The sequence below is a fragment of the Carlito syrichta genome, unplaced genomic scaffold (assembly GCF_000164805.1).
Source record: "Carlito syrichta isolate Samal-C Ts95f unplaced genomic scaffold, Tarsius_syrichta-2.0.1 Scaffold312747, whole genome shotgun sequence".
NCBI lineage: Eukaryota > Metazoa > Chordata > Mammalia > Primates > Tarsiidae > Carlito > Carlito syrichta.
In genome coordinates, this window is record NW_007256843.1 from 307,667 (window position 1) to 319,782 (window position 12,116).

Below are 12,116 nucleotides of genomic sequence, written 5' to 3' on the forward strand. Positions count from 1 at the left end.
GAAAGAGCCCTTGGACTTGAAGTAAGAAAACTTCAGCTGCATCCTGACCTTGTCTGTAAGACCCTACCTGCATTATCTCTCTGTGAGGAGAGTGTAAAAGCTGTTAGGAACTGAAATCACCTTCAGACTAAGACCACACAATAAGAATGTTTCCTTTGCTTCTTTAAGGTTTTGTATAATTCTCTAGATGTTTATTTTCATTTTCACTAGAGAAGACCTCTGAAGACTTCAGAAACACTAGATTGTTTTCTATTCTCCTACTTTCAAATAAGAAGTATGTTTAGACCAGGTGTGATGGCTCATGTCTATAATCCCAGCACTTTGGGAGGCCGAGGTAAGAGGATTGCCACTTGAGCCCAGGAGTTTGAGACCAGCCTGGACAACATAGCGAGACCTCATATCTACAAAAAATAAAAATAATTAGCCAGCACAGTGGCATATACCTGTATTTCCAGCTACTTGGGAGGCTGGGGTGGAAGGATTGCCTGAACCCAGGAGGTTGAGGCTACTATGAGCTATAATCATGCCACTGTACTCCATCCAGCTTTGGAGACAGATCCTGACTCAAAGAAAAAAAAAAAAAAAGAACCGTATTTACTCCATGAATGGGATAATGAGTTTGGTAGACAGGCACTGACAACCCAATTAGTGATAATATATTCTTTGTTGCACTACACAAAAACCAACACTGATTTTTTTTCTCTCTTTTCCTATAATAAGTTTAAATCAATTAGTGAAAGATTGAAGAAAAAAAATCCTAATCACTAGCATATCATTATCTTTTTAAAAAAATTGGCTATTATTACATTTGGCTGTAGTTAAAGAACAGCAACCTTCAATGAAAATTAGATCATATCCAAGAAAAGAAATCGTACCGAGTGTAAAGTGCCATTACTGGTCACTGCAGGAGGGCGGGCCCATCGCTCATTTTCCAATTCTTCCATGACTTGGTTCATGGCACTCTTTAGCCACGTGTCCACAGAAACACCAATCTGTTTTAGCAGGTCCAGCCGGGCTTCAGCTTTCAACTTAATTATCTAAGAGAACCAAGAAAACAGTCAGAAACCAAGGCACTTTTCTCAAATTAATGAAATTACTCACAATTTATTAATTAGAGCAATCTTAATATTCACAAGAAATTCTTCTGTGGCATGGATGCTAATTTTTTACCCAGAGGGAGGGGAAAAGAGGGAGGAGAGGAGGGAGGAGCAGGGAGGGAGAGAGAATACAAATACAAGAATAGCAATCAGGGCCTCCTGACAATGGCAAGCAGCATACTTGCATTTTGACAAGAACACAGAACTGATGATACATCCAGTATAACTTATAAACAGGAACAGACAAATGTGCCATAAAGTCTCTTTCTTTTTCTGTTAATAAGAATATGCAACAGAACATCCTGAAACGCAGCATTTTCATTACCAGTCTAACCCATCTCAACTTTTTCTTCTCCTCAATAATCCATCTTTTATAGTCTGTGAATGACCTCATCATGTCACTCCCCTGCTTAAAAACTTCCATGATCAAATTATTTCGGCCTGGTAGTGGAAACTACTCAGAGAGGCTGAGAGGAGGAACTCCTGAGCCCAGGAGGTTGAGGCTGTGGTGAGTTGTGATTGTGTCCCTGCACTCTAGCCTGAGGGACATAGTGAGACTCTGACTCTAAAACAACAACAACAACAACAACAAGCCAACTGAACACAAAAAACTTCCATTAATTAATTCTTAACCAGGAATAAAATATCTTTCACAATTGGGCTTTCTTTCCACACACCCTATGCTTCCACACCACTGTCCTATTTACTGTCCCTCCAACATATCATGTGTTCTCAAGTCTTTGTTTGTGCCAGTCCCTCTGTGGATAATGCCTCTACATTGCTTTCTGATGCCTTGTGAGCTCTTATCTTTTGAGGGTCAGTTCAAATCTTATCCTTTCTACAAAGATTTTCCTAAGTAGTTCTTCTTCCTTAGGCAGTTAATCACTCCCTTCTCTCTGTTCTTAAAGCACTGTATGTAGATCTAATTATAATGTGATAGGCGTTAAGTTATACTTAGCTATTTAACTAAGTGTATCTTTTTTTTTTTTTTTTTGAGTTGGAGTCTCACTGTCCCCCAGACTGGAGTGCAGTGGCCGTTACCGGCCACTGCAGCCTCGACCTGCTCTGGTGATCCTTCCGCCTCAGTCTTCCACGTAGCTGGAACTATAGGCACACGCTACTACGCTCGGCTATTTTTTTTTTTTGTAAATTTATTGTAGAGATGAGGTCTTGTCAAGTTCCCAGGCGGGTCTCGAACCCATGGGCTCAGGCAATCCATTCACCTCAGCCTCCCAAAGCACGGGATTACAGGCTGAGCCACCGAGCCCAGCTAAGTGTATCTTTTTTATATAACTAGGGGATCCCTTAGGACTAAAGCACTGATACTCAATGCTATTCTCCTGTTGTGTGTTCAGTAACATTTTTTTTTTTAAAGAGTATCACTTCAACTGCTTTTTCAAGGAAAGTATTTTACTTTGAATAGACATAACTACCACTTCAGTTGAAATTAACCTTGAAAGATTGCCATTCAATGACACTGAGTTATTAACAACTGTTTCTCTTTAATAATAATTAATTTAAACAGTTTCTCTTTAATAATTCTAACATTCTTGTTCTTCAGCACATGCTTAAAGAACTTCCCCTCTGACTTGGCTGCCTTTGTTGGTAAACTTGTTTATCAACAGTAATGTTTTTTTGCTTTTAAATTATGATGCAGCTGTCAGAAATAGTATGAATCCGAATAAAAAGTTTCTATTTTCCAAATTCTGGAAAGGGAATGATTACCTGTTTTTTAGTCCTTGTTCCATAAGTCATAAGCAAGAAACTATAGAATCAGTTTTAAACCTGTCCTGGCTGGGTTTGGTGGCTCATGCCTATAATCCCAGCACTTTGGGAGGCTGAGGTGGGAGGATTGTTTGAGCCCAGGAGTTCGAGACCAGTCTAAGCAACATAACAAGCCCTCATCTCTACACAGAAAAATTAAAATAAAAAAAAATTAGCTGGGCATGGTGGCATGTGCCTATAGTCCCAGCCGCTCAGGAGGCTGAGGTAGGAGAATTGCTTGAGCCCGGAGATCAATGCTACTGGGAGCCATGATCATGCTACTGCACTGTAGTCTGGGCAACAGAATGAGACCTTAAATCGTAAAACAAAACAACCCTCCCCTTAAAACCCGTCCCAATCAAACAGTAACTGCTTTGCTCCAACAGCCACACATCTGAAAGTCAGCCAATCAGTGATAGCTCCATGTTTCTGAAAGGCCGACAATTAACTGCAGCCTCCCTCCAGTAATCATGTTTCTACTCCTGCTTCTGACAATCCTCCAACCTCTAAACACTATAGCTAAAAGTGAGTCAATCCCTAAAACATTCGTTTTGAAAATATGCCAATCCCTGACAGTCAAGTTTCTCAAAACCCTATATAATCAGCTCTTGCTTTGTTCAGAGAAAATGTCTTTTGTAAGTATCAATCTTTTCGCTTAGCAAGAATGATGGTCTCTTCCTCAACATTTAAGGTGCCTGTGTTAATTTTGAGGACCCGCACTTGGTGGCTTTCTGCGGACTCTTAGAAAAACAAGTACACTCACTAAGCCCTTTTGGTACATAATTCTGATTCCCTTCTGGATTCTCTGCTTGGGAGTTGGTATCAAAAACATATGTGTTGTAACTTGTTTCACTTGTGTTTTCTTTGCTAAATTAATTTTGTTATCTATATAAATTTGTTATCTATATAGATTTTTTAAAATTGGCATACAATTCACCTACATAAAATTCACCATCTTAACCATTTTAAGGAGCATAATTTCAATGGTTTTGGGTATCCCACAGACACAAGGTTTTAGATACTAGAGTTTACACAGATATTAGAGTTTTGGGCTTAGAGTCACCCAATTTGGTAAGTTCTCTTGCAAAAATCTGCTTATTCTTTTTCTTCCTTTTTGAGTTGGAGTCTCACTCTGTTGCTCAGGCTGAAGTGCAGTGACACACTCATAGCCACCCCAGTGTCAACCTGCTGGGCTCCGGTAATCCTTCTGCCTCAGTCTTCCAAGTAGCTGAAACTATAGGCGTGCATTACCACGCCTGGTTAATTTTTTATTTATTGTAGAGATGAGGTCTTGCCAAGTTGCCTGGGCTGGTCTCATGCCCACGGGCTCAGACAATCTACTCACCTCGGCCTCCTGAAGTGCTGGGATTACAGGTTGAGCCACTGGGCCCGGTCTACTTATTCTTTTGATAAATTCTTTTTTTTTTTGGTAATAGCTTTACTGGAAACCATATAATCCACCATTTCAAGTCTGTAATTCAATGGTTTATATAGTATATTCATAGTTACATGCACTCATCACCATAGTCAATTTTAGAACATCTTATCACCTCCAAGAGAAACTCCCCAACATTTAGCTACTGATTCCCATGTCCCCGTTCCCTGTAGCCCTGACAACTGCTAGTTTACTTTCTGTCTCTACAGATTTACCTATTCTGGACATTTAATATATATGAAATCATATAATATGTGGTCTTTTTGTGATTAGCTTTTACTTTGCATAATGTTTTCAAGATTCATCCATGTTGTAACACATATTAGTATTTAATTCCCTTTAATGGGCCAAATAGTACTCTATTGTATGGATATACCACTTTTGTTTATCCATTTGTCAGTTGATGAACATGTAGGTTGTCTATTTTTTGCTTATTAGGAATAATATTGCTATAGACATTCATGTGCAAGTTATGGTATAGACAGATGTTTTTATTTCTCTTGGGTATGTTCCTAGGACTGGTGTTGTTGGATAAAAAAATAATGCTAAGTTTAACCAGTTAGGGAAATGTCAGGCTGTTTTTCAAAGTGACTGCACTATGTGATCCCACTAGCAGGGTATGAGGATTTCTCCACATCCTGGCAAACATTTATTAATACCTGTCTTTTGATACTATCCTTTCTAGTGAGTGTGAAGTGATATCTCACTGTGGTTTTGTTTGCATTTTCTTGATGACTAACAACATCAAACACTTTTTCATGTGCTTTTTGGTCATTTGTACATCTTTTTTGGAGAAATGTCTGTTAGATCCTTTACCCATTTTTTAAGTTGGGTTGTCTTTTTATTTTGTCTTTGTCTTTTCATTGTAAGAGTTTTCACATATTCTAGAAATAAGTCTTTTATCAGATACATGGCTTGCAGATATTTGTTTCTCATTCTGTGGGTTGTCTTTCATTTTCTTGATACAGTAGTATCCTGTGAAGCGTGAGAGTTTTAATTTCGATGAAGTTCAATTTATCTAGTTTTTCTCTTGCTGCTTGGGCTTTTGGTGTCATATCTAAGAAACGAATCCAAGATCACAATGGTTTTCTTGTAAGAGTTTTATAGCTTTAATTGTTACATTTAGGTGTGTGTTTTGAGTTAATTTTTGTATATGTTGTGAGATTGGAGCTGTTAAAATACTTGGGAGGTCATTAAATTGCAGCAGCTCCAGCATCCTAGATTCCTAGGTAAGCAAACCCAAATCCAACTCAGTGTAAACAGTAAAATGAAACTTAAGCTTAACCCATCAAAAACTGCCAACTTCCTTCTAACTAAGGGCCTTCTACTGAAATGACCCAAACAAGACTACTGCTCCACTTTAACCAATCAAATGTTCTCTTTGCTTTGGTTAACTCTTAAAAGCCTTCCTCTTGTCTTCCGTTGGCAGAGTCCTGAACTGCAAACAGACTGACACTGCCTAATTTCTGAACTGAAATACTAAATTTTAATGTGCCTTAGTTTATTTTTTAACAGGGTCAAACCTCATTTTTTTGTATATGGATATCCAGTTGTACCAGTAACATTCTAGTATGTATTTTATTTAATTAATTTTTTAAAATTCTAATTCTAGTATGCATTTTATTATTTATTTATTTTTTGAGTCAGAGTCTCACTCTGTCACCCAGACTGGAGTGCAGTGGCCGCTCCCAGCCACCGCAACCTTGATCTGCTGGGCTCCGGCGATCCTTCTGCCTCAGCCTTCCAAGTAGCTGGAACTACAGGCGCGCGCTACCATGCCCGGCTTGCTTATTTATTTATTTATTTATTGTAGAGATGAGGTCTCGGCAACGAGCTCAGGCAATCCACTCACCTCACCCTCCCAAAGCGCTGGGATTACAGCCTGAGCCACCAAGCCCGGCTTCTAGGATGCATTTTAAAGCAATGCACTTTTTTTAAAAAAAGAGTGAACCAACAAGCTCTTTATTGAAAATCATAAATGTGAGTCATTTAACTACTGAAGCAGAGAAAAGAGAAAGAAGTGTTTAGTATATTCTATTTTCTTAACTCCATGAAATCTCATCTTCCTAAGATTTATTTTCGTTAGTACTTTACCAAACAACTGATGAACATAGTATTTACAAACTTAGATTTAAACTACAGTTCCAGAATTAAACACTACTATCTTCCTTTTGGAGTTTCAGCTATTGTATTTTAAAAATTGCGTAAAAGCAGAATTTTCCATTGTTTTCAAATGAATTTTCATGATTTGCTGACTGATTAAAAATTTTCAGAGCATAGCTCTCTGTAAACTTGATGGCATTCCAGATACTACTTGACCAAATCATTTTTGGAACCTTTAAAGAGACAGGGCTTTTTTGTTTTGTTTTCTTTTGTTTTGAGTTGGAGTCTCACTCAGTCACCCAGACTGGAGTGCAGTGGCCACTCCCGGCCACTGCAGCCTCGACCTGCTGGGGCTCCAGTGATCCTTCCGCCTCAGCCTTCCAAGTAGCTGGAATTACAGGTGCACACTACCACGCCCAGCTAATTTTTTGATTTATTGTAGAGTTGAGGTCTCACCAAATTGCCCAGGCAGGTCTCGACCCCGCGGGCTCAGGCAATCCACTCACCTCAGCCTCCCAAGGTGCGGGATTACAGGCTGAGCCACCGAGCCTGGCTGAGACAGGGTTTTTTAAAATAATGTTTTAAAAATCCAGATATTTTAGGACACATAATCACAGTATATAGAGACAGTCAACTATATCTCAATTTTAGTACAAAATTTAACATAAGCTCATCCAAGTGTTAAGCTATAGTTGAATCTATAAAATTTTTTGATGGTTTAGATGGTTTTAAACTCTGTAAATCTAATTTGGACTTGATAGATTTGCCATCAAAATATCTTTTCTCTAAGGACAAGGACTGTGTTTCGTACTACTATTTAGGACAAAGCCTTATTTATATTAGGGAATCAATAATGGCAGAAAATAATATTTGCTACTCTTTCTTTGGTGTCTTAACAAAACCACTTCAAACAACTTTTATCACATGCACCAGGAACTAGATGATTACATTATAGATGAGAACAATGATTTAATCAAGATCATATCAACTGTGGCAAATTGTTATATTATAAATGGTTCCCTAAGAATCATGCTTCTTGGTATATGCATACGTCCCTTTCTACCTTGATTCTGGGCTTGTCCATGTGATTTGCTTTGGCTAACAGGACATTCACAAATTTGATGGAAGCAGAGGCTTCTTAGGAAGTGCTATTCAAACGTCACTTCTTAGAATATGCTGCCACTAGGTTGGGGAAGCCTGGCTTAATCTATTTGGAGATGAAAGACTACACACAGGGAAACGGCCTAGTCATTCCAGCTGAACCCGGCCCTCCAACTGACCTAGCTGAACTCAGCTACTTGAATAATCTCAGGCAAAACAGCAACGGAAATGCACAGCCAAAAGCCAGAATGGTGATAGATAACCAACCATTGCTGTTTTTGCCATAAAGTATGGGGAGATTTTTCAAAGGCAGCAACAGATTACTGTGTTTGAACAATGTACTCTTCAAATATTTGGGTATTTTCTAGGTATTTTTCTGTTGTTGATTTTTAATTTAATTCTAACTGGTCAAAGAACTTACTGTACATGATTCAACTTATTTTAAACTTATTGCGGGGGGGGTGGAGGGGAAACACCAATAAGCATACCTGATATCGAACCAGCAAAGTAGGGACCAACAGGAGGCCCAAACATTTTAATTGGAAATATCAATATGAACATTATCTTAAAAAGTCTTAAATTCCTAGTGCTAACAACAAAGAAGGGATAAGAAATAGGTGATAAATTATAGCAATAAGAACCTTCACAGCTCAGGTCTTGGTGTCTAAATATCATTCTCTGTCAAAAGAAATCGGAACTCCTTGGAGAAATGGCTCATTCTAAACCTAGGTAGGAAAAATATAAGGTGAGCCTATGACAGCTTGTTGTGCCAGAAAGAAAGTATTCAAAGATTAATAGGGACAATGTCAAAATGACATAGACATCAGAATGAATAGGTTCCCAATTTTAGATAATATGGGGCCAAGTTTAGATAATATGGGACCTTAAAAATGACAGCTGAAACTTATAAGACACTAACTGGATTAAAAATCCACAACAAGTTGAAAATATATCAGGTGTGACTCCATAAGGAGAAGCAACGAATAACTACTGGGAAAAGAACATCTATAGTAGAGCTGTGAACTGAAAAATTCCTAGAGCTTGTACAGGGTTGAGATATATTGTAGTTCTATCCAGCCAGAGTTGAGAACTTGTTGGTTACCAATGGCATTAATAGTAGGGCTAATTTAGCTCTACTAGAAAGGCTACTCTAGATCAACCCAAATAAAGCATAAAAACTAGCCTCAAAATGATCAAGTTGATCTGCAAGTAACTAACCTAGTAGGCAAAACAAAACTCAGTAGTTTTAAGAAGAAAAAAAGACACTTAATGACCAAACATTCACAATTTATAAACTTAGTACAAATTTAGAAGGAATTTGAAAAGGATAAAACATAAGGTGAGCCCATGACAGCTTGTTGTGCTAGAAAAAGAAAGCGTTTAAAGATTAATAGAAATGCCGCCCTTGGTGGCTCAGCCTGTAATCCCGCACTTTTGGGAGGCTGAGATGAGTGGATTGCCTGAGCCCGTGGGTTCGAGACCCGCCTGGGCAGCGAGACCTCATCTCTACAATAAATAAAAAAATCAGCCAGGCGTGGTAGCGCATGCCTGTAATTCCAGCTACACGGAAGGCTGAGGCGGAAGGATCGCCGGAGCCCAGCAGGTCGAGGCTGCGGTGGCTGGAAGCAGCCACTGCACTCCAGTCTGGGCGACCGAGTGAGACTCCAACTCAAAAAAAAAAAAAAAAAAAAAAAGATTAATAGGAACAACCAAGAGAAAAATCAGTCAATATAAAGCGAAATGACAGAGATGATGGAATGAGTAGAAAAGAACTTTAAAGTTGCTTTTTAAAATATATTTAAGAATTTGAAGGAAAACATGAAGATAAATAGGAGTGAACTGGGAGAGATAAAGAAGAACCAAATAGAACTTATAGAGCTGTACATATAATATCTGAAATAAAAATCCACAAGATGTACTTAATAGAAGATTATACACAACAGAAGAAACCATCAATGAGCTCTAATAAATAGTAATAGTAACTCATCAAACTGAGACTGTGATTAAAAAACAAGGCTGGATAAAAATGTGTGGAATGACCTTTGTATGTGATATGTAGGACAAAACCAAATGATCTAATATTTATGTAATTGAAGCCACAGAAAAGGAGGGTATAGAAGATATTTAAATAATGGCAGACTATTTCTTAAATTTGATACAAAATAGGAACCAAGAGAACCAGGAAGTATAGTAAACACCATACAAAATAAACATAAAGAAAACCAAGATAAGGAACATTATAACCAAGCTGTTAAAAACCTGGGTTAAAGAGAAAAATCTTAAAAGCATGTAGGGAAACGAAGCTAATAATAATAGATGATCACTCATCTGAAACAAGGCAAGCCATAGACAAGGAAACAATATATTTGAAGTGGTGAAAGGAAAAACAAAACAAAAATCCCTATCAACTTAAAAAGGACATTATAAGACAGACAAAAGATGAGAAAATTCATGCTACCAGAACTATACAACAAAAAATGTTGAAGGAAGTACATTAGCTTATTTAAAAGATAAATGATAATGATGAATTGTTATATTTGTGACATAAGTGAAATGTATAATAACAGACAAAAAAGAGGATATGAAAATACATTTTAAGATTCTCATACACTGGGGTGCCAAAAAAATGTATACATATTCACTCAAAAGATAGTGTTAATTGAATAAATGCTAGCATCACCATATGACAGGGAGGACAGTAGAACTGGCCAGTGTAACCATCAACTAAGTGTGACTTGCTATTGGTATATATTATTACAATTTCAATACAGTTTTTTCCTTTCTTAAAATGTGTTTACTCTTTTTGGTACCCTCTGTATGTGGAGTGATACAATATTTGAAGGCAGAATCACAGTAAATTAAATATGCACATTGTAAACTCAAGATTAACGATAAAAATAAACAAAAAACTCAAGGGAAAGAATAAAAAAGACCACAAGCCATATCACTAAATTAAATTTATATTTAATCATATTAAATATAAATAATCTAAACACTCTAATTGACAGAGAATAATGGTCAGATTGAAAAAATAAAGTGTACTTGATCTCAAACCAGGTGAAGCAGGGACCAAAGGAAAGCCCAAACTACCTGTAGGATAACCACTTATGTATCTAATACTGAAGTGTACCCCACATCTTTAAAATTAAAAAAAAATTTTTTTAAAACAAGCCTGAACCATACACTGTCTACAAGACAGACATTTTAAACACAAAGTCAGGTCGAAAGTAAAATGACAGAAAAAGATACAAAATGTACTAACTTACTGATTACAAATAAAATCATATATGATATTAGAATATAGTTTAAATGGAATAATGAGGGAACCAACAGTGTATCATATCAAAATTGGTGGAATGCAGTTGGAAATTTATCATTGATATGATACACTGTTGGTGCTTAGAGGAAAAAGAAGAAAAGATTAATATCAAGGACCTAAGCATCCATCTTAAGAAGCTATGGTTAAAAAAAAAACCTGAATTAAGTAGATAAAGGAAATAGTACATACAATAAAAATCAATGAAATATAAAAAAGAATAAACAAAAATCAATGAAACAAAAAGATGATTCCTTGAAAAGATCAAAATAACTGATAAATCTCAAAAAGACTAATCAATAAAAAGAGAAGATAAAAATCAGCAGTATCAAGAGTTAAAGATAGGACATCATTACAGACCCCATAGACTTTAATTAGATATTATGAGCAAGAGTTTGTGACCAGCCTAGGTAACATTGTGAGATCTTATCTCTACAAAAAATACAAACATTAGCTGGGTGTGAAGGCATGCACTTATAGTCCCAGCTAATTGAAAGGCTGAGGTGAAAGGATTGCTTGAGCCCAGGAGTTCAAGGCTACAGTGAGTCAAGGTCATGCCACTGGACTCCAGCCTGGACAAGAGAGGCTGGACTCCAGCTGGGCAAGAATTTTGTCTCAAAATCCTTAATAACATATTAGCCAACAGAATAGAATAGTACATAAAAAGGATATATGATCAAGTGAGATTTGTCCTGGAAATGTAAGGCTGGCTTAACATTAGAAAATTAGTCAATATAATTTACTATATAAAGAGAATAAAGAAAAAAATGAAATGATTGTCTAAACAGACATAGAAAAGGCACTTGACAACATTTAGTACCTGTATTCAAGGCAAACAAGCAAAACATTTTCCCAATTTGATAAAGGATATTTACAAAAATTTAGAGCCAACATTATAGTTAATGATGAAAAGTCTAAATGTTTCTGCCCATATCAGAAAAAAGGCAAGGATGCTGGTGCTTACCATTTCTATTCAATATTCTCTTACTAAAAGGCCTAGCCAGTGAAATGATGCAAGAAAAATAAATAAAAGGCAAACAGACTAGAAACGAAGAAGTAAAATTGCCTTTATTGGTAAACAACACAATCATATACATAGACTATCTTAAGGAATCTACCAAAAATCCATAAGAACCAACATTTTTGCCTTTATCATTTGAAAGTGTTTATGTTAGCCGGGCTCGGTGGCTCAGCCTGTAATCCCGCGCCTTTGGGAAGCTGAGGTGAGTGGATTGCCTGAGCCCGCGGGTTCGAGATCCGCCTGGGCAGCGAGACCTCGTCTCTACAATAAATCAAAAAA

General features: G+C 37.1%; 1 protein-coding gene across 1 annotated transcript in view; it reads right to left on the reverse strand.

Moving 5' to 3' along the window:
* Positions 1 to 12,116, reverse strand: part of FCHSD2 (FCH and double SH3 domains 2) — a 180,237-nt gene that overhangs the window by 21,823 nt on the left and 146,298 nt on the right. The window contains exon 10 of the mRNA XM_008070054.2: positions 876 to 1,037. Coding sequence (XP_008068245.1) covers positions 876 to 1,037 — 162 coding nt within the window. The remainder of the gene's footprint in view (positions 1 to 875; positions 1,038 to 12,116) is intronic.